We start from the raw sequence: 20,544 nt of genomic DNA on the forward strand, positions 1-20,544 counted from the left end.
CGTACTATCCCCTACTTTCTCTGCTGTTCTTTTTCCAGTTTTCTGAGTGGTGATCCGCACCACCACCACCTAATCAAAGCACAGTGATGTCCCTACATTGAGGGATTGAAAGCCAGAAGTCCCCATGACCGTCATCATCAAGTTCTTCCATGTGAACCCTGAATAAAATCAGGACTAATTGAGGTCATGTATGTTAGGTAGAATGCCTAGAGGGGGCTTAGTGGTCTCTTGGCTGAGGAACCCCTGCAGATTTTATTTTTTTTCTCTAGCTGTCTGGATTTTTTTTCTGTCCTCCCTGGCCATTGGACCTTACTTTTAATCTATGTTAATTAGTGTTTCCTAATTTTATTTTCTTATTTATTTTGTCCTTTTTCTCTTTCTTCTTCATGTAAAGCACTTTGAGCTACATCATTTGCATGAAAATGTGCTATAGAAATAAATGTTGTTGTTGCTGTTGGAGAGATTTACAGCTGTGCCTCACTCTTTACATTTCTTAATAATTTATTTAACTGTCCTCCAACAGATGATTAGTGACAAGGAGAGTTTCTTGTCTCTTGTCAGCCCCTGGCTTGTTTTTCAATCACTTTTTTACAGAGTTGCTTGAAATGTTCTTTTGTCTTCGTCGTGTAAGGTAAGGCCATGATGCTGACTCACTACATGTTGGACCTTCCAGACTTAGGTGCATGTATACTACAGTCATCTGAAACCCCAGATGGGTGATTTCCATTGCACTAACTGAAGTGACTTCTGAAACCATCTGGATGCACCAGTGGTGATTTAGGTGTTTCAATTTGAAGTGGTAAAAAATGAATTTGATAAATTATTACGTGTTTTTTCTTTATAATTAATTTAGACCACTTTGCAGAAATCTGATTTCTCTTTGACATTAATGAGTCTGTGTACTGTTGATCAGTGTCAAAAAAGCCAAATTAAATCCAACAATGTTGTTGTTTAACAATGAAATGTGAAAACTTTCAAGGGGTGACTGCTTTTAATAGGCACAGTACAAGAAAATATTCTCATCAGTCTGAAATCATTTTAAATTAAATTACATAAGATTATGAGACTACAAGGTGGTGCAGTTGTTAACACCTCTGCCTTACAGCTCCAGAAGCCAGATATCTGTTCCCAGCTTGTTCACTGTCTATGTGAAGTTTGCATTTCTTTCAAAGCCTAAACAACATTTTCCCACGTACTCAGTGTTTCAGTTTAATTAGTGGTTATAAATGTGGATGTTATAAGAGTGTATGTGTGTGTATCCTGCAATGGACTGATATCCTGGTTTGGGCTTATTTTGACTGGAATAGGCCCTGGCTTCCTGTGACCACATAACTTAACTAAACAGATTAAGGCATTGACAGCTTAGAAGGATCTTTAAGAGTAGACTTCCATCCATCCATCCATTTTCTAACCTGCTGAATCCGAATACAGGGTCACGGGGGTCTGCTGGAGCCAATCCCAGCCAACACAGGGCACAAGGCAGGAACCAATCCTGGGCAGGGTGCCAACCCACCACAGGACACACACAAACACACCCACACACCAAGCACACACTAGGGCCAATTTAGAATCGCCAATCCACCTAACCTGCACGTCTTTGGATTGTGGGAGGAAACCGGAGCACCCGGAGGAAACCCACGCAGACACGGGGAGAAAGAGTAGACTTTATAATTAAAAATTGTGTCATAACAATATTACTGTAGCATCTTTTTTGTGTCACTAACACTTTTGCAACTTCAGAAAATTTCTGTTTCCATAAGATCTTGACCATACATTGTTCTTCTCTCTTGTTAAACGAACCTTAGCCTAAGATTTCTCACTTAAAGATTTGCCAATGTTGTTTCTTGTCCTAGTGTGCATATAAATACAGGGAACTCCAGTTTCTGTATTACATCTTGCCTGAAGAAGGGGCCTGAGTTGCCTCGAAAGCTTGCATATTGTAATCTTTTTAGTTAGCCAATAAAAGGTGTCATTTTGCTTGACTTTTCATTTCTGTTTCCATAAAATACTTAGAAAGAAATACAAAACCATTTATATATTATCTCTATTGTCCCGGTATATCTTAACACTCTAGGTTAACTCTTTCTTGTTTTTGCTAGGCCAGTAAAACCATTTGTACCAGAACATTTCATGACAAAAAAAGATGAAATTAATTGATTGCTTACCTTCCAATGGTTGCAAATCATCAACAGTCAGCTTCAGGCTTTTTCCTCTCCGACCTACTCGAACTGTGTGCCATTCATTATCATTGAGGCTATATCCAGCGAAAATGGTTTCAGGACCCTTGCCTGTGGGATATTCCAAAATGTGGTTTAGCATACCTTCACCAACACAAAGTAATCCTCATAGTCATAACTGTACATTTTTTAGTAAATTCAAACAGGGTATCTTTTTAAACTTCATATTTTATAAATCCACATATAAGCTGTGCAGCAGAGAAGGGTGCAGAAAAAGTAGGTTAAATGATGATATATTTGGTTGTCATAAACGGGAGCAATCAACATGTGGATCCAATTTAGGGGTTGCAATTTTCAATTTAAGTCCCAGAGATTGTCGAACATGTTGACCCACTTCTTGCACTCAATCAAATTTGCCATTTTCTATTCCCCATTGCAACAGGAAAGATCAATTCAGACAAACCTACAATGTATTCTGCCTGATTCCATAATGCTTCCTAGAATATTTCACTTTAATAGAGGATTTGTTTTCAATGATTAGAAAGTAGAAAAAAAACGAATACGAAGACAACTCTAAGGCAGCAGAACTGTTTTGAATTTTTTACCATTGTTCCCAATTGGATTGTATACTACTACATTACACCTTGTTTTTAATTCTGTATGAAAGATTCTCAATTTACCAATATTGAAAAATGTTTCTGAAATGCATACAAAGGCAGTAACCTTGTTCTGCACTCTGTCTTGAGGCTACAAAATATAACTATTTAGCTAAGCATTTATCTTTTTTGACATTTTAGTTTTAACACAAGGGTGGCTAAGGATAATCATTTACAACTGGGGTTTACCTTCCAGCTACAAACAATTGATTTCAAAACCCATCTGTGTGGTAACGAGTTTGATGACACACAAGCAATGAAAAGTCATTTATAATGCTCTTAAAAGAGACACAAATGGAAAGATTCATTCTGAAGGAAGGAAAAAAGACACTAATTAAGTTATTGTGTTGAGACAAGATTGCTTATTTTGGGAGTGAGTTCATCAAGACAGACTGTAACTTATGAGGCTGCTGATTCAATTAAGTTTTCCAGCTCACTGGGTGACCTTGACCTGTGCTTACATTGTACAAATGAGTATACAAAGTCAATTTGGTAACACTTTAGTTTAGGTACTGCAAAAATGTGTCTATTACTCATTTATTATTATGTAAAAATACTGTACCTTAACAAGGCTTCTTTTGGTCATCATAATGCTTATAAAACATCAGTATATATGTTATTCACCTCTGTGCAGTGTTGCATATTGACATGATATTAACATTACCTGTTAATATGAAGAGTGCACAGGTCAGATACTAAATATGGAATATCAAGAGAAATGTATCTGAGTTTGTCCTCATCAGAACACTCCAAAATGAAGCTTTGTTAGAAGGTCACATTGGACAGATTAATTAACACCTTACTGATACTTTGTATGTGTGTTGTGACATTCATAGATGCATCTTTGCAGTATCTAAAGTGTTACTGACAATTTTAGTGCATTTCGACTTGTGTTGGATAAAGGCATCAGTCAAATACAATACTAATCTATGACAATATTCTATGCAAATCTGTACATGCAGTTGAATTGTTTTCTAAATGATTAAATACCCTTAACATTACAATAAAATATTTATTCTGCATACTTTATGAATACTTTATGAAACCCTAGTTACTAAAAGAGGGTGACCAATCTGTATGACTGCACACATTGCACAAATTGCTGGATAACTTAAAGGATTCTGAAGCTATACAATTAAAATAACTATGACATATTATAGGCCAAAACAACTGGGTGATTCCATTTTCACTAGCAATAATGTCTGCATCAAGGGCAAGTGGAGCTTTCACTCCATCTCCAAACAGATGGCACTGTTTTGCAAACATCAAATAACTAATTAGTAAACTCACCTCAATAATTTAGCATAATGTTACATTTTTATAGTAAAATCAACTTAGCCAGCACATCAAAATATTTTCCCATTTTCCACGATATGTTCAATGCAATTTCTTATCAAGGAAAATATTTCATTTGTAATCTGCTTCATTTTCTTTATTCCTGATGCCCCTACCTATGTTTCTGGGTTGCTTGTGTAGACCACTTTGCAAAGTGTGCTCATGTGCAGCCTGAACTTTTCATTTCCATCTTTGGGCTTGATGGCAAGAGACCTTTAAAGAGATGCAGGGGTTGATTGTTTTATGATGAAATGTAAAGGGTGTGTGAACTTGTACATCTTGCTGTGTTGGAGTAGTCACAATTACCATGAATCATGTCGATGGCCTATCTACAAAGTTACATATATATAAATATATACACAGGGTGAGTCAAAATTATTTTAACACTAATGCTACTGCTATGTATATACTACTATATTACAATTTTTGTGGACAATATATGTGACACATATAGTACATGTGTTGAACATGATGGCGAGCAGGTTCAGACATTCCTGTAAATCATCCTGCACATAGGAGTATGTTTTGTGAATAAACTGTTTCCGCCATTCAAATGTTAACATAATTTTGACTCACCCTGTACGTGTGTGTATTATATACTGTATACTGTATGTATGTATATATATATATATATATATATATATATATATATATATATATATATATATATATATATATATATATATATATGGAAGTGAAGGTCTGTGATATGATTTGTATTATTGCAGCTGGAGATCCACAAAGGAAGAAAATGAATCATGTATCATAAAGTACTTATTATTTCTGAGCTTTCAGCCCCTGCCAGGAGCCTTCATCAGAGGATAATGCTTAGACATACTAGAATCAAAGGCAATATAGAGCAAAATTAGGTGTTAGGTCAGTGTGTGTGTTTAATGAGGTGAGGGTGTTGGGAGGAGTATTGGTTGTAAAGTTTTATTCATTATGAATATGTTCTTCTTAAGATTGCATATGCTGGGTTTAGAGTTGTTGGACTCTTACATGGACCAAAGTGAACTGAACTCAAAGGGAAGGAAAAGGAAGGAAAGATTCTGGAGTTGCACCACAGTCTGTGTTCCATTTCCAACCCAAGCAAAGAAAAGCTAGGTCAACATGAGATCTTATCACACCAGCAAAGGTCTATCTCCACACTTGCATCTTCCCATCCTCTTAAACTGATGATGTACCTCCATGAAGAAGGAGTCTTTTGACTGAGTACAGTGGCAGAACCCATGTTGTCATCACCAGACTGATGCTACTTAAAATGGAATAAACCTCAAATCAGGCTAAAAAAACTTGCAAACAACCTTTAAATGGGATTTACCAAAGAATCCCAACTCTTTCTGATACTTCAATTTTACATTTTCTAATTTACTACCTACTTCCTGTAAACCATGATTACCTTCCTGATATCATTATTACCTAGAACAGAATTTGCAAGAAAGTTTTCAATCCCTGAACTAGTAAGACAGTGGAAGTAATGCTAGAGTTTTGACAAAGTTTGTTTAAAGGTAGTGGAAATAAGAGAACTACAGCAAGATCATCTTGTAGAAATATTACAGGTGGGTAAAATCTGTTAAAGCTACCCTGATACTGAATAAGATGAAGATTGAACAGGGAGTGGTGGCCCACTTACGGGATATCAAAAAGTGACACTGTATATTTGAGGCCCAAATTGCACTTGGTATTCTTGAAAGCCAACATAATGTTTACATTGCTTGTGAGTGAATATGTTACACGTGACTTTCTTGGAAAAGTCGTTTCTGATTCCTCATCAGCATCACAAACAACAAAGTAAAATAGAAGTATTCAAGTCTCATGAAAACAAAAAGGGACCTAACACAATAACTAATGGGTTTACGTAAGATGGTTACAACTATTTCATCACCCTTTAGAAGATTGCTAGAAAAGCTATGGACAGGCCAAGAAGCTGTAGAGGAAAGCATACACCTCATTAAATATTAATAGCCTTGTGGAGACATTAATATGGCTAGATCTCCACAATCTAACTGGACGTCCATGAAAGTGTAGTATTAAGCAAATTCGCCCCACTTTGGAGTTTCCAGCATCTCATGTGATCTGCTGTTGTCCATATGTGAGATTCTCCTAATATCAAATAATTTCTTTTCTACCATTTGTTCAATGTTTCATCTTTGTCACTTGTCCAGTATGCGCAAACTAATGCCATCTTTAGATGTTTAGCAATACAAGAGTTACATTCATAGCCCTGTTTCTGTTGCGTTGGGTGGCTCCATGATACAAATTCTCTCTCTATTATACCTGCAAGTAGTGCATGTGTCAGGACTGGCTAACAAACCTAATTTGTGCGGATGAAAAAAAATGGAAAAAAAAGTTGAATGTCACATTCAAGGTTATTATGGCTGAGAAGATCTTATTCAACTGAGCTGTAATGGTCTTTTGTCAGAATGTTTGGGTTTTTAATCTTAAGAATAAAAATAAAATAAGACTGAGGTGTAAACAAAATTCATATTTATATAAATAACACCAAAATGAAATAATCTGTTTCAGAAGGACACGTCTAATGCATATCATCTTTGCCAGCAAGCCCCATGAGTACAATATCTCTGATAAATAAACTGCTTGAAGTAAATTCTGCGGCCACAGGGATATTCAAGCAGCAGGGCTGGGTTAAACTAATGTGGTATTTGTAGCCTGATTAGATCCCAGAATACTTGGAAAACAATTAATAAAAACTAGGAGGAGTGCTTAGATTGGCCAAGGGAAGTGATATCTTCATTGAGAATAGAAGGAAATAATGTAGGGCACTGCTATAATGAGGAGGATGAGGTTAGGAGCACACACTGATACAGTGCATTGCCGCACCCACCACACGACAAACCAACTCAGGATCTATAATGATCAAGAATTAATACAAAAAATATCTGGAACTGAAGTAATTTTTTTTTAAATGTACAGATAATCAGACAAGCAGCTAACGGACATAACGTCATAAAGACATTTGTGGAGGAAACACCCTTTCCACTGACTGTAAAATGCTTACATTATAAGCTCCCAAGAAATAACACATTTTACAATGTTTTGCTACTTACTGTTGCAGTGTACCTCACCTCACTCTTGAACTGTTCCAGTTGTGTTGCAACACAGCTCTGCAACAATTATTACTATTATTGGCAATGAAATTTGCAGATGATATTAAGTTAGATTAAGCTAGATGAAACAGAAGATATTCTAGCCAATATATTTCTGATTGAACTGGACAGAATTCAGACAAATTTGTTGCAAATGAAATTTAATGTAAATAGCTGTCACATTCTGCAAAAAAGAAGTATAAATGACAGATTTTTATACAAATTGGAAGGTTAAAAGTTGAAAGTACTTCTTAGGAGAAGGACCTACAGTAGTACTCATTGTGGCTCTGTACTTTCTACTTTCAGACAATGTACAGAAGCCATTAAAAAGGCTAACAGAATGTTACATTGTATATTGTGACGTGTAGGGTATAGTCAGGGGAGGTCTTGCTTCTGCTATATAACATACTAGTATTGTTTCACCTGGAGTACTGTGCAGTTTTAGCTTCCATATTACAAAAAAGACATAATAGTGCTACAGAATGTTCATAGAGAAGTGATTAGGCTTTACTGGGCCTATAATGTATGGGTTTAAACACAGATGGCCACCAGCTGTGAACAAGATGACTGAATACAGTTAATATAATATTAGGAATTGATTTTTGGCTGCAGTCAACTGGAATGTCCTTTCCTATCCTAAATGTAAGGTGGAAAAAAAAAGGAACAAAAAATAAATCTGAAGTTGACTCATTTAACTAATTACGGTTAAAGCATACAGAAAACAAATTGTCCATCATCCGCACAGTACTGCTTACATTTAAATCAGTTGCAATATCTTCACGTAACTTATATAAGGAATATGTAAATGCTGGCATTTTTACTTGCCTCAGGAAGAAGTACTCAGGTCAGAAAAAAAATGTAAAAAGTCATCCAGACAGATGACTAAGTAGTGAAAAATATGGCAGTCAACCTGACAAGCACTGCACCTGCCATTTTTGTTTAAATAAATTGCAGATTTAATGTGAATAAATGAGAATTTAAATTTGGTTCTTTATTTATTTAGTCAATAGTCATTTCAATTTGCCTTCTGTAACAGATATTAGCTTGATAAATGGTTAAATGGACAAATAGTAATCAGTTTTTCTTTACTATTACATTTTCAATCCAAGATCTGTTTTTTATCAGTTAAATTCTTCAAGTCAATGTGCATGTCAGGTATGTTTATTACTAGGAAGAAATCTAAGAAATCTGCTGAACCCCAGTTCAAGATATGTTGGTGATCAGCATAACAAAACTGACAGATTAGACACGCCATAACCTTTAAAAAGTAAATCAGATTAATGCGACAACAGTGAATAAAGAAAATTGTTTTCTAAATTTTAAAATATTAATTAATAATATCTATTAATCAAACAGGGTAAATAAATGAATAAATATATACATGAAGTCTGAAGGGATGTCAGGCTGACCTAAATTTGCCATGGCACCAGAATGTATTAGGGCAAAGAGTAAACTCTGGTGTCAAACTTCCAAGAAAAAGGAGAGTATGATAACAACAAAAGAGGAGATGCTGCTTAGGCAAGGACCAGTATAGAATGGCAGAACTTGTCAGACATGGAGTCCAGGGAGTGCAATATGCAAGTACATCAAGACAAAGAAGAAAGAGTGGCAGCATGGATGTTAGTAGGTATGTGACATGGCAGATCGGTGGTATGAATTCTTCCTTAGAAAGAGTGAAGGCATGGGGGTGCTGATAAAGAGGATGCAATACCTCCTGTTCACTAAGTGGAAGCAGATGGTTCCTTCTTGTATATGAAAGGATCAAAGGGAATGGTGTACAGGAACTAAGGAGACCTGGAAAGAGATAAGAGACCCTTTCCGCTCCTAGAGGTTATATGGTCAAGGGTGGGAATGGCCAGGGCTATGCTGTCCTCATGATTTATTTGTATTTTCTGTTATACTGTGTTCTTTCTTAGTGTGATCCTCAGTTTTGTTTAAATCAACAACTGCAGTATGTTTATTACTTTCAGCTCCGTGATTCAGCCTTCTGTTGTTTAAACATATTGTACTGTACATATATCCATTGACTTTACCAAACATACAGCATTATGCATAGAATTATTAATAATTTGGAGACTAATAACACAAAGAATACCTAACATATTTTTACCATTACATACAAATCCTGCACACAGTACATGTTTCCACCAGCATGCCAAATTATAGCCTTCAGTAGATGAAACCTTGACTTAAAGTTATTGCCTGAGCCAATCTTAGGAAGTTAATGCTTGATGTTAAATTCATATAGTGTCTGTTTAATTTCAATAATAAAATATCAGTTCCTTATAGCTACCTAGAATACTGTAAGTTAACATGCGTTAGAACTTTCTTAGCTATACCTGCAGAAGAGAGTGATAATTAAGTCTTACTGCTAGCATGGACTGTTCGATAAGTTTACAAATAGGAGATGGCATACGGCTTTCTGACAGTGTCTAAAGTTTCTCAAGTACTACTCTATGACCAAACATAGAGAAATGAAACAAGATATATAAGCCTTAAATAGAACTTTTCCTTTCTTTAATACTATTTTTTCTCTATTTTTGTGTGAACTGTTTTGCTTTTGCTGACAGGGTGGATGTTGGTTCAACATGCAAGTAAGAATTTCACAGCTGTCTGTACACATGACAAAGCTACTAACACTACTACTACAATATAAAATGAAATCTTTGAAGTATTTTAGTGATTTTATTTACAGAGCCAGTAGATGGCAGTGTTAAAGAATAAAAATAAATGTGTTTAAGAGTAAATAATTTATAAAATTTATAATGGTAATAGAGCAAAAACATTGTCATAAAACATATAATATAATATAATATATATATATATATATATATATATATATATATATATATATATATATATATATACTGTACACACGCACATCTTGGTTTATTTGCTTTTTTCCTTATTGATTAATCAGTCCTATGATTTTTTGATGAAAACCAACACTGTGATTTTATTTAACATTATGTTCTCAAACTCAATTAAGCCAATTTAGAGGTACTGTTGATTTTACAGTATATCTGTGGACAAACACATATCTATGATTAATATATAAAAAAAATCAAATAGTGCTATTTTCTTCCTATTCCATTAACACACAGTTGGATGACATGGTGGCTAAAGGTAATGCTGTAACGCTTTCATTTCTGGTGCACTCACGCTCTGGCTTGTTTCGAGTTTGCACATTCTTTCAAGTCAGCGTGGGCTTGTTGTTCAGAGACTCCAGTTGTCTCCCACATACTGTAGTGTGTGTGTGTGTGTGTTTGTTAATTGAGACTTTTAATAGATCCCAGTGTGAGTGAGGGTACTAAAATGGGAGTGTACATATGTGTGTGCTAGAGGCTGGCATCACATTCTTTGGTGGTGTCAGAATAAGTTTTTGGCTTACAGTGACACTTTATTGGATGAAATGTATTCTATAACAGTATGAATGATCAAAAAGCAAGCAAATAAACAAATCATGCAAAACCAAATATAACACTTTGATTAGTAAATACATACTTTGTGTTTGAAAATATTCTGTACTTTCTCTAAAATTCTCGAAAAAAATGTGCTGTACTTTGTATAGCAACTTTTATTCATCAAAAGCCAGTATCATGAATATGACTGATTTGAGACTGATAAAAAAGATACAGATTTTCAATTAAAAAACTTTAAATAATCTACCTCCATGTAATATCCCACACCAACATAGTTTCTTATGTCACACTTGGAAACAAAATGCAAATTTCCCACTGCTAATTAGCAGTAAGAAAAATCAAGGAAACCAAGTACAATTAAATGAAGATTACCCCTTCGCCTTTTAAATGCAATGAACTATATTTCCTTACGAATCTGCAAAGTGCCATCCTGCCTTTAGTGCAAAGCTAGTTAGGAAGTCATTATATGAGTGCTTATTTAGAGAATTAGAAAAAACCTTTAACAAGAAGAGAACGCTCACCCCAGCAAACCTTGTGAATCCCATCCACATAATTTCTCCAAACTAACACTGAGTCGAGTGTTGAAGGTCTCTAAAATACTACACTTCACCTCATGACTTGGTAACTTACTCGATGAACATTATCTTTTGTGTTAAAGAAAACCTTTCAGACATCTGTACAAAATTTACCCTTAGCAAATTTCCACGTATGTCCCTGTGTTCATATTGATAAACTCATTTTAACGTTGAACGCAGTAGTGAAGTCCAATCAGTATTCACTATGGCCTCTGTATTTAATAAGCTTTGCATTCATTCACATATCTGTAACCTGCTTAGAAAATATTGTTCTGGGTAAATACTGTAATATATTTTATTTTAACTTATTAATTATTATTATTATTATTATTTTTATTATGTTACATTGCTTTCCTTTCATTTTTATTATACATTCTTGTTGTTTTTTTAAGTTTCATTATATAAGTGTCAACGTTTTTACATTTGTATTTTTTTAAAGGTTTCACACATATTATCAGTTTTGCCCCATTTTGTTTTTGTATTTATATTTAAATTTTATATTTTTAAGTCATTCATGCCACTGTTTCATGAGGTTGTTTCTTTCCATCTTTCACAGTAATTTTGTGTATTTTCATAGTGGCTGTAGCTGATCAGTGTGGTAGCGCAGCATTCAGGTCACATGATCACTATGTTTCTCACAGAGCATCTTCATCATCAGACATCTGCATACTGCGGCAATGTGTGTCACTTGGTGTCCAAGATTGTGGGAATAATCCTAGGACTTGTGAATTATTCATTGTTCTGTCTTTTGGTTCTAAATATTTTCTGCTGATCATTTTTCATGAGCTAAGATTTATATGTTTTTTGTTTCTGTTCTGACACTGGAGTTTGATTGTAATTTTAGTATTTAAATGACCTTAACTATTTAATTCTGGCCCACTCCATAACTAACACTCTTTCCAAACTCGCTCTCAGTCTCTGAGAATGTATTTCTCTTGTTCTGCCACAAGAAACACTGAAAAAAATTGTTGTTTCCTGATACTTCCAGCAAAAGGAGGGCAAAACATGTTAAATAATAATTGATTTACTGTACCAAAACAATGTTACCTTAAAGCTTTAAAGTGTTGTCAAACTGTACCACCCTAGACACATTGAAACACCAAAACCACTGATATGATCAACCGTAGGACTTTTGTGTGCTATTCTACCTCCAAATTCTTGAATGCTCTAACAGCACCTGGTAAAGATAACAGCCTGAGGATTGACAGCACCTCAGCTAACAGCTCTGTCCAATTTCCAATTCGGTATTCACGGTAGTAGCATGAGGTGGATTATGCATTCAATTATTCTGTTGAACAAACTAAATATAAAATTACTGTTTGTGTTATAGCTAGTTTTTGTTGTTGTTGAGGTTATTTTGTTACAAGTGTGGCTTTAAGGCAATACTGTGAGTAGAAATCCATCCATCCATCCATTTTCTAACCCGGTGAATCCAAATACAGGGGTCTGCTGGAGCCAATCCCAGCCAACACAGGGCACAAGGCAGGAACCAATCCTGGGCAGGGTGCCAACCCACCGCAGGACACACACAAACACACACCAAGCACACACTAGGGCCAATTTAGAATCGCCAACCCACCTAACCTGCATGTCTTTGGATTGTGGGAGGAAACCGAGCCGGAGGAAACCCACGCAGACACGGGGAGAACATGCAAACTCCACGCAGGGAGGACCCAGGAAGCGAACCCGGGTCTCCTAACTGCGAGGCAGCAGCGCTACCACTGCGCCACCGTGCCGTGAGTAGAAATACTTTTCACAATGAATTCCTTAGCAACAAATCTGGTCCATTCATGGGTGGAACATACCTTACTGGACAAATACGTAAGAGCTGGGATCCACTATGCTAATTCCCTTCATTATTTTTAAATACTTGAATCATGTCACTTCTTAATTTTCATTTGCTCAAACTAAAAAGGCTCAATCACTTCTGTCTTTCCTCACAGATTTATTTAATGTTGGCTTCAGAGAGACCCTTTATCTATCACTTGTAATTGCATCTGTCCATAGACACTATCTACAAATCTGTCTGGGTATCCATTGCTAGATTTTATTCAAGTAATATCTTCAATCCCTGACAGATAATGGGATTGTAATTTAAGGAGATAGTGCAAGAGTTATTAAACAGACTAGAGATAAATGTGAGGTGAAATAGACAAGCAAAATTATAAAACACAGATGACCCGTTAAATAAGGGAGCTAAAAATTGAGGGAGCTAAAAATTGAGTAGATGGATAATGGCCAAACCTAACTACTACTGTACCCATTGTGCTTTCATGGTATTCAGAATACAACAAGTCATGTGGTAGATGACTTTCCAAGCAACAAAACCAACTGCAGAGTCACAGAATGACACTGCAAATAAAAGGTCACTGTACTCGGCACACAAGGCAATATAACTACTACTACTTGTAACACATTCACACGTAGACCTTGAGCACAAGTCTTTAATAGTGTTCACAGGCGAAATTTACCCAAGTGTTTTCTGCTGTGAACATGCTGTGTTCACCGGTGACCTTGTTTGTTGAATATTTTCCTGTATTTCCACTGAGCAGCCAGCTTAGATGAACTTTTTTTCCAGCACCTCATGATGCTTTGCAAGGTCAGGGGTGCCATCACAGAGCTGTAGCTGCCAAATTTGGATGGTACAGCCCACCAAGTATACAACATAGCTCAAATAAATTACATCTATCTATCTATCCTAGTTGTGGAATTAGCAGGAAACTTCTGAATACATTTAAACACAAAGTACACATGCAGAAGGAAACTGGAAATGTGTCAGTGTATTTGTGTCTTAAAGGTAATGTCGTTTAGTATGAACTTGCATGTGACTTGTGTGTAATACATGAGCCGGCCTCTTTAATAATATTACCTAGAGTGATGCACAGTTAATAGAAGAAGGAAGGAGTTAGGAATCCAGATTCTTTAGAGTTATAGATATTTGATAGTAGCAAGAACAGTGAACAAGCAAAAGTGTCAGGGCAAAAATAAGCAAGTTTTACTTCTAGGCCCAAGACAAGTGAGTACCTGCTATTGATTCTTTTGGGGGGGTTAGAAAGTCTTTGTGAATCCATGCTTTGTGTCTCTCACTGTCTGCAAGAAATTTTTCTCTTCTGATATTTAATTTTACATTTACCGTGAAATTTTCTGCTTTGATAATTAATTCTAGGTTTACCGTAGTGCAAGTAATTGGCAAAAAAGCAAAATAATTGCAATTTTATCTCAGGGAGGCACAGTATAGCACTAGTTAGTACTGCTGCTTTACACTTTGGTCACATTTTTGGCCACAATAATCAGTCCAGCATAGGTGGCAAACACTTCCTTAGCTGTTAGGGACACTGCAACATAATAATCCAGGCAAAATTAATTCAGTTTTCCCTTCCCCACAGACATCAATGAATTTCACTGAGTTTGGTTAAGTTCCAGAACATATCCATGTTTTCACTGAACTTGAGGCAAAGAGAAAACAGCAGCTTTCATGCATCACTCCTCTTCATCAGTCAACTTTAGTGTATTTTTCTTTGGGTGTAAATAACGTACTATTTCTTCTGTAGATCATCCATTTTCTGAGTTCATCTAGCTTGGTTTAATTGCCCCCCAGTGGAAGTACTAGAGCAGAATTTATTTATGGCTATGTGCCCATCCTGCAAATCTTTTTTAGTCACCTTATATGACATGTAAAAAGGACCCAAGGTCTGGGGCTAAAAGTCACACAGTCTGATTTCTTTACTAACTTCATTAAATTGAATTGTTGGCAACATCTATACATTGTCCTATAGCCACCTCTCATACCATACTAACAAATTTACCTCTTCTCCAACCTATGCTTTTAATTTATCCACCTATCTATAAACCTTATGTCAAGCATGAATATTGTAGGGAGAATATACCTTGATAGAGACTGTCCTAGACATTAAAAAACAATTTCCAAATAAAAGATGGGTAGATATATTTTTTTTTAATTTATTAACCTCCTTGGTATTCATTGAGCATGGCTCATCCTTAGAAATCTTGCAAATATTGTTATTCCTGAGCGAGTCTATGCGGTTTTTCACTCTAAGGTATCTCATTAGTGCTAATGAGTGGGCATGGAGGCTACAATCAGAACACATTGGTGAGCAAACAAGAGCTGTAAAACCAGTTTTAGAACAAACTGAAATTGAACCATTAGTTGAATAAAGTAATAGTGATAACAATGTGAACTGGTCATCAGATGTTGACAAGAATAGTGAAACTGATACATAAGACACTGTACAACTAAACTGATGTGATAGGCCTGGTGATTTTGTTCACCAAAAAGGTTAAAATGGTACAATTATGTGTGTAGCAAAAAGGTAGCAATTGAGTAGAAAGACAACAAAGATGTCAGCCCCCTAAGCACCGTTCACAATGCAGCAACTGTCAATGTTTTTGTTAGGGGAAGGTCCACCAGTCTTGTGCTGTGGTAGCCTACGATGGACACAAGAGTCTTTGATCATGTGGTTTAGTCACTGACACTCTACCATCTTATGTTCAAGCAACAGACAAATGTTACAAGGAAAGTGTGCAGAGAATATTTATGCTGATAATTTGGTATTTACATGTTTCTGTTACACATAATAACAGTTTTCTATTGTTAAAAAAAATCACAACTTTTGACTACTTTTTCTGGGGTAGACTTAAGGCTAAGAAGGTTAAGTAATAACATGGATGTCCCTAGCAAATGATAATTTAACTTGATTACTTCTCAAGTCTATTTGACTTATCTATCAGGAGGAGTGTTAGCAAAAAGCTGAATAACAATACTTATAAATATTTCTTTCAACTCTGACTTTTAAAGAATATTCAAATTAATTTTTAATAATGCACCCCCAAATTAAAAAAGAACAATTTTTAAAACAATTTCTTTGCTGACTAGATGAAACTATTCCTTCTTTTATTTTAGTTTTTAAAAAATAATCATTTTGGTTTATGGAAATGCATCAATCTACTCTGCTTCCCAAGTTTCTTAGGCTGGCGTCCCATTAACACAATACACAAAGTACTGCGTGTGTTCTGAGAGCTTGAAATGAAATGCTTGGTTAGCTGGCTATGCTTACAAACCTGTTAAAGAAATTGAAATCTTTGCGTAGGTTGTTCCTTTTATACAAATCTATTTACTATTCTTAAGTTGCTACACTGAATCCATTTAGCCATGCAACCAAGAATGAGAATTTTTAAGAACTCAATTTAATTTGCATCAGAACAAAACTTGTTAAAAGAACAAAGGCCAGATTTGACTGACCATAAGAATGCAGCATGCACTATTTTAATGACAGCATAAAATGGATGTTTTACATATAAGTAGCATTATTTTTCTTTAGCAATGTATGATTTTATTATTTATACTCTTAAACTATTTATTAGAAGCATATACTTTACATTTAGGACTTATAATCATGAGTTGAACCAAAAAGAATGTTTGTTAAAGAGGAACAGTCCCATTTTTCTATCTTTAATAATGATTCTTTCATGTGTCAGCTTTGCAACAATGCAGCCATTTTCTTATAAACTGGCAGAGGGCAGCAGACTGATGACACCACTGGTCTAATACTGAACCAGTGGAAAAATTCAAACCCAAGAATCAGCATTGAAAATCTATAGGAAAATGGCTGCCTCATTTTACACCACCATTTTTTCAAACCACACTAATGAAAGAGAACTGTTTCTTATTAAAAGACAGAAAAATATAACTATTCCCCTTTAAAAATGCTATTGGCAAAACCTTAGTCTATTGACCTGAACAATATATCTGGTTTATATGAATACTGTATTTCATTCAGAAAATATGAAATATGGAAATGTAAGTAAAAGCCTAATTTATTTCATTTACTGTATAGGTTAACTAAAGCCAATATCATTCCCATACAGAATAAAACAAAATCATTTTTGATTAGTTGAAGATTTTTTGCAGCCACAAAATGTCAGATGGGACAACACAATAAAGAACAAATTTGGCAGTAATTTAATACACCATTGTAATAAAATGACTTTATGATTCATTAGTATTACTTCATTAGGTCTGGGATGTCCTATTGCTCTCATCATTTAAATCCAGGTTGAAGGCTCACTACTTTAGTCTAAGAGTTCTGGCTGTTCATATCTGTTATCTATGTTTTAAAAGTATAAGCTTAATAATCACTACTAACTATTTTCTCAGTACTCTGCTGTTGCCCATGCCATCACTGCTGCTTTGAACAAACTTATGTTAATGTCGAGAGAATAACAGAACAGAGTGCCTGGGAACTTTGTTCGTTTTATGTTACTACTGCTTTGCAGTTGGCACAATTGTGGACTTGTGCATATGATGTGTAATGATTTATTATGTCTAAAACTGGAAAACTGTCATTTGGCTTAGATCTGCAAAGCTGAACGTTTGCCTGGTACAATGGATTCTGAAATACCCAGAAACATGCCTAGAGCCCCATTTATGTAGAAAAATTGTTAACATGAGTTTTTGTTTTCTTCTTCTTCATGACCACTTGGGTTACACTGGCATGACATTAACTGAACATTTCAACCAAGCAAAGTATGCTGAGTACTTTATTAATGTTTATCTCACTTAACGGGTCTTTGTATATGCAAACGATGCACAGTTATTGACTCTACTGTTGCTATATTATAGCTGTAAATAAACATATGGTTCTAAGCCAGTACATGTTGATAATCAATATAGTAGAATAAACTGAAATTAAATAGTGGCAAGAACACACATTTCAGTGTTGTCCAAATGCACTGTTTACATTATTAACAAAAAGGAAAAAGGAGAGAAAAGCCAAATTAAAATATTGTGTCTTCCAGTGGTTGCTCTGAGGCTAGGGATCTTTGCCAGCAATTGAAAGGTTGCCGGTTTGAATCCTGTAAATAAGAGAAGTGACTCTACTCTGTTGGGTCCTTGAGCAAGGCCCATAACTTGCAATTGCTTCATCCTGGGCATAAAATTAACAAGCACCCAGCCCTGCAAAGAAGGTTCTCCAACATACAGGGAAAACTTGGGGGTTGGTGGCAGGATTCGCACTCTAGCCCCCATAAAAAACCTCACACTGGTCCAGTGTGGGGCTAAGTTGTCACCCACTGCACTTGGGTCCCAACCCAGGTGGTTCATTGTGTGGTGGGTGCAGCAACGTACTATCAGCACATGCTCCCAACTTCTCTCTTCCATTCCCATTCATGGTCTTGAAACACAGAGGAACTTTATAAGAAAGGACAGAGAAGGTTTTTTTTTCAAAGGAGACTGTGTTCCTTTAATGTGGGAAGTGACATCCTTCTCATTTTCCATAACTCTGTGATAGCCAGTGTGATTTTCTATGCTGTGGTGTGATGGGCTGGTAACATCACTTCAAGAGAGGCCCACCGAATCAACAAACTAATTAAAAAAGCAGGCCCAGTTATAGGAGGTCGTAGCAAAGGAGAGAATTAAAACAAAACTGAGGGCATTATGGACAATGCTGCACATCCTCTCTCTTTGACACACTAACACTGAGCACTTCCGGCCTACGAATTATTCAGCAGAAGTGTGTCAAGAAATGCTATGGAGACTCTTTATAGAAATGATAATATGCCTGCATAATGCTTCACTACAGAACTTTTCTTTCTTTTTAATTTTCTTGTTTTATAGTCATTTTGATGTGCGTTCAGACCAAAGTGTGTATGTTTATTTATTTATTTATTTAATTATCTACTATTTATGTACTTATTTATTTAAAGAGATTCTGTCTGGGAACAAATAAAGTTCTATCTATCTATCGCAATAAAATAAAATAAATATCTATAGGGTGGTCCAGATCTAATTATGCAATTTTCATTATGCTATAACTTATTAAGTTTATTACATAGAAAATCACCTGAAAAATCCTGGACCATCGAGAAGTGTGCAAACTGACGACATGAAGAATCATCTTTGCACCGAACTGGAATTGTCCCCGCATAAATCAAAGTCATCCAGATGATCTGGATCTACGTAATTAGATCTGGAACACCCTGTATCTATCTATCGATACTAAGTCATTCATAGTGATGAATGAACGCTTCACCTCAACTTCAATGAAAATGTGGAGATGTTCAGGAATTTCGGTGAACTTGGTAAACTGCATTGAAGTCAAAGAAGAAGAAGAAACTGAACTAGTTTTGAGTGGATTCTAATTGTGCAATGGTCTTTTAAGTGTCCTTAAGGGCCAGTAAAGCATTTGCCAAATACGTTCAATCGATTATTGTGGGCAAAAATGTGACCTGAGCTGTAAGGCAGCAGTGCTAACCACTTTACCTCTGTGCCTCCTTTAGATAAAATTATACTCATAATACTCCAAATTGCTTATCTCTCTTTGCATCTCCCGAGCTTCTATCACTGTGTGTAAATAACACCCATACAGCCTGTAATACAAGTGATCCTAACTATATACTCAGGGGCTGGCCCTGTCACAACCCAATCTGGGCTAAATAGTGAGGAGCATAACATTCTTAGTCCAGCAATGAAGACACAACATACAATGACAACAAGCAATTTTCATAAAAATCTCATTAAGGTCAGATAATGTGCCCCTCAAATGAAAAGATTTTACTTTTTTTTTATGCACACAGGATGTAAATCCAGCTGGCGTACCAATGGAGTAGTGACATCACTCATGTATCTAAATGCTATAAATTACATGAAGCAGACTGGGTAGCACTGTAAATTGTGAGCTGGAGAACTACACATGTGTAGAAGCTCTGTTCATGTGCAATGCAAATCAAGCAGGTAGCACAGACCAGGTAGTGACATCCTCATCTAACACAGCTGCTACAGCTCTGTGATTTCATGTAGGCCATGTAAAGCATCATGCAGTACAAGAAAAAAAAGTTTGTTTAAGATACCTGCACAATGAATTTTTAGGGAATAATTTAGCAAAATCACCAGCAAACCCAGCAAATTCACTGCACAAAATGCTTTGCTGAATTTTGCCAATGATCACTAACAGTCAACTGTCTGGGATTTATAATATTGGAAGTGTACTGGTACATTCCACCATATTCAGCACGTCAACTTACAAAACAATTAAAATTTGGCAACGAGTGCTACCTTATGATTCAATCTACCGTATGTCCAGGTCAGCTAGATAAGTCAACACAAAGCCAGAGCAAAGAATACAAATTAGAAGCACCTCCATAACCGGTTTTAGTTCTGACAAGCCTGTCATCACGCTGTATGACTTCATGAATGTAAAATATGATTAATGTGACAAATGAAAACTGCTCTAACCAGACTTTTTCACATACATGCA

At 35.7% G+C, this 20,544-nt stretch overlaps 1 protein-coding gene across 23 annotated transcripts in view; it reads right to left on the reverse strand.

Moving 5' to 3' along the window:
* The window catches only part of nrxn1a (neurexin 1a), a 1,096,290-nt gene that overhangs the window by 538,966 nt on the left and 536,780 nt on the right, over positions 1–20,544 (reverse strand). For all 23 annotated transcript variants that reach the window (XM_039738493.1, XM_039738492.1, XM_039738491.1 and 20 more), the window contains one exon: positions 2,166–2,288. In XM_039738493.1, coding sequence (XP_039594427.1) covers positions 2,166–2,288 — 123 coding nt within the window. The remainder of the gene's footprint in view (positions 1–2,165; positions 2,289–20,544) is intronic.

The sequence above is a fragment of the Polypterus senegalus genome, chromosome 16 (genome assembly GCF_016835505.1).
Source record: "Polypterus senegalus isolate Bchr_013 chromosome 16, ASM1683550v1, whole genome shotgun sequence".
In the NCBI taxonomy this organism is placed as follows: Eukaryota; Metazoa; Chordata; class Cladistia; order Polypteriformes; family Polypteridae; genus Polypterus; species Polypterus senegalus.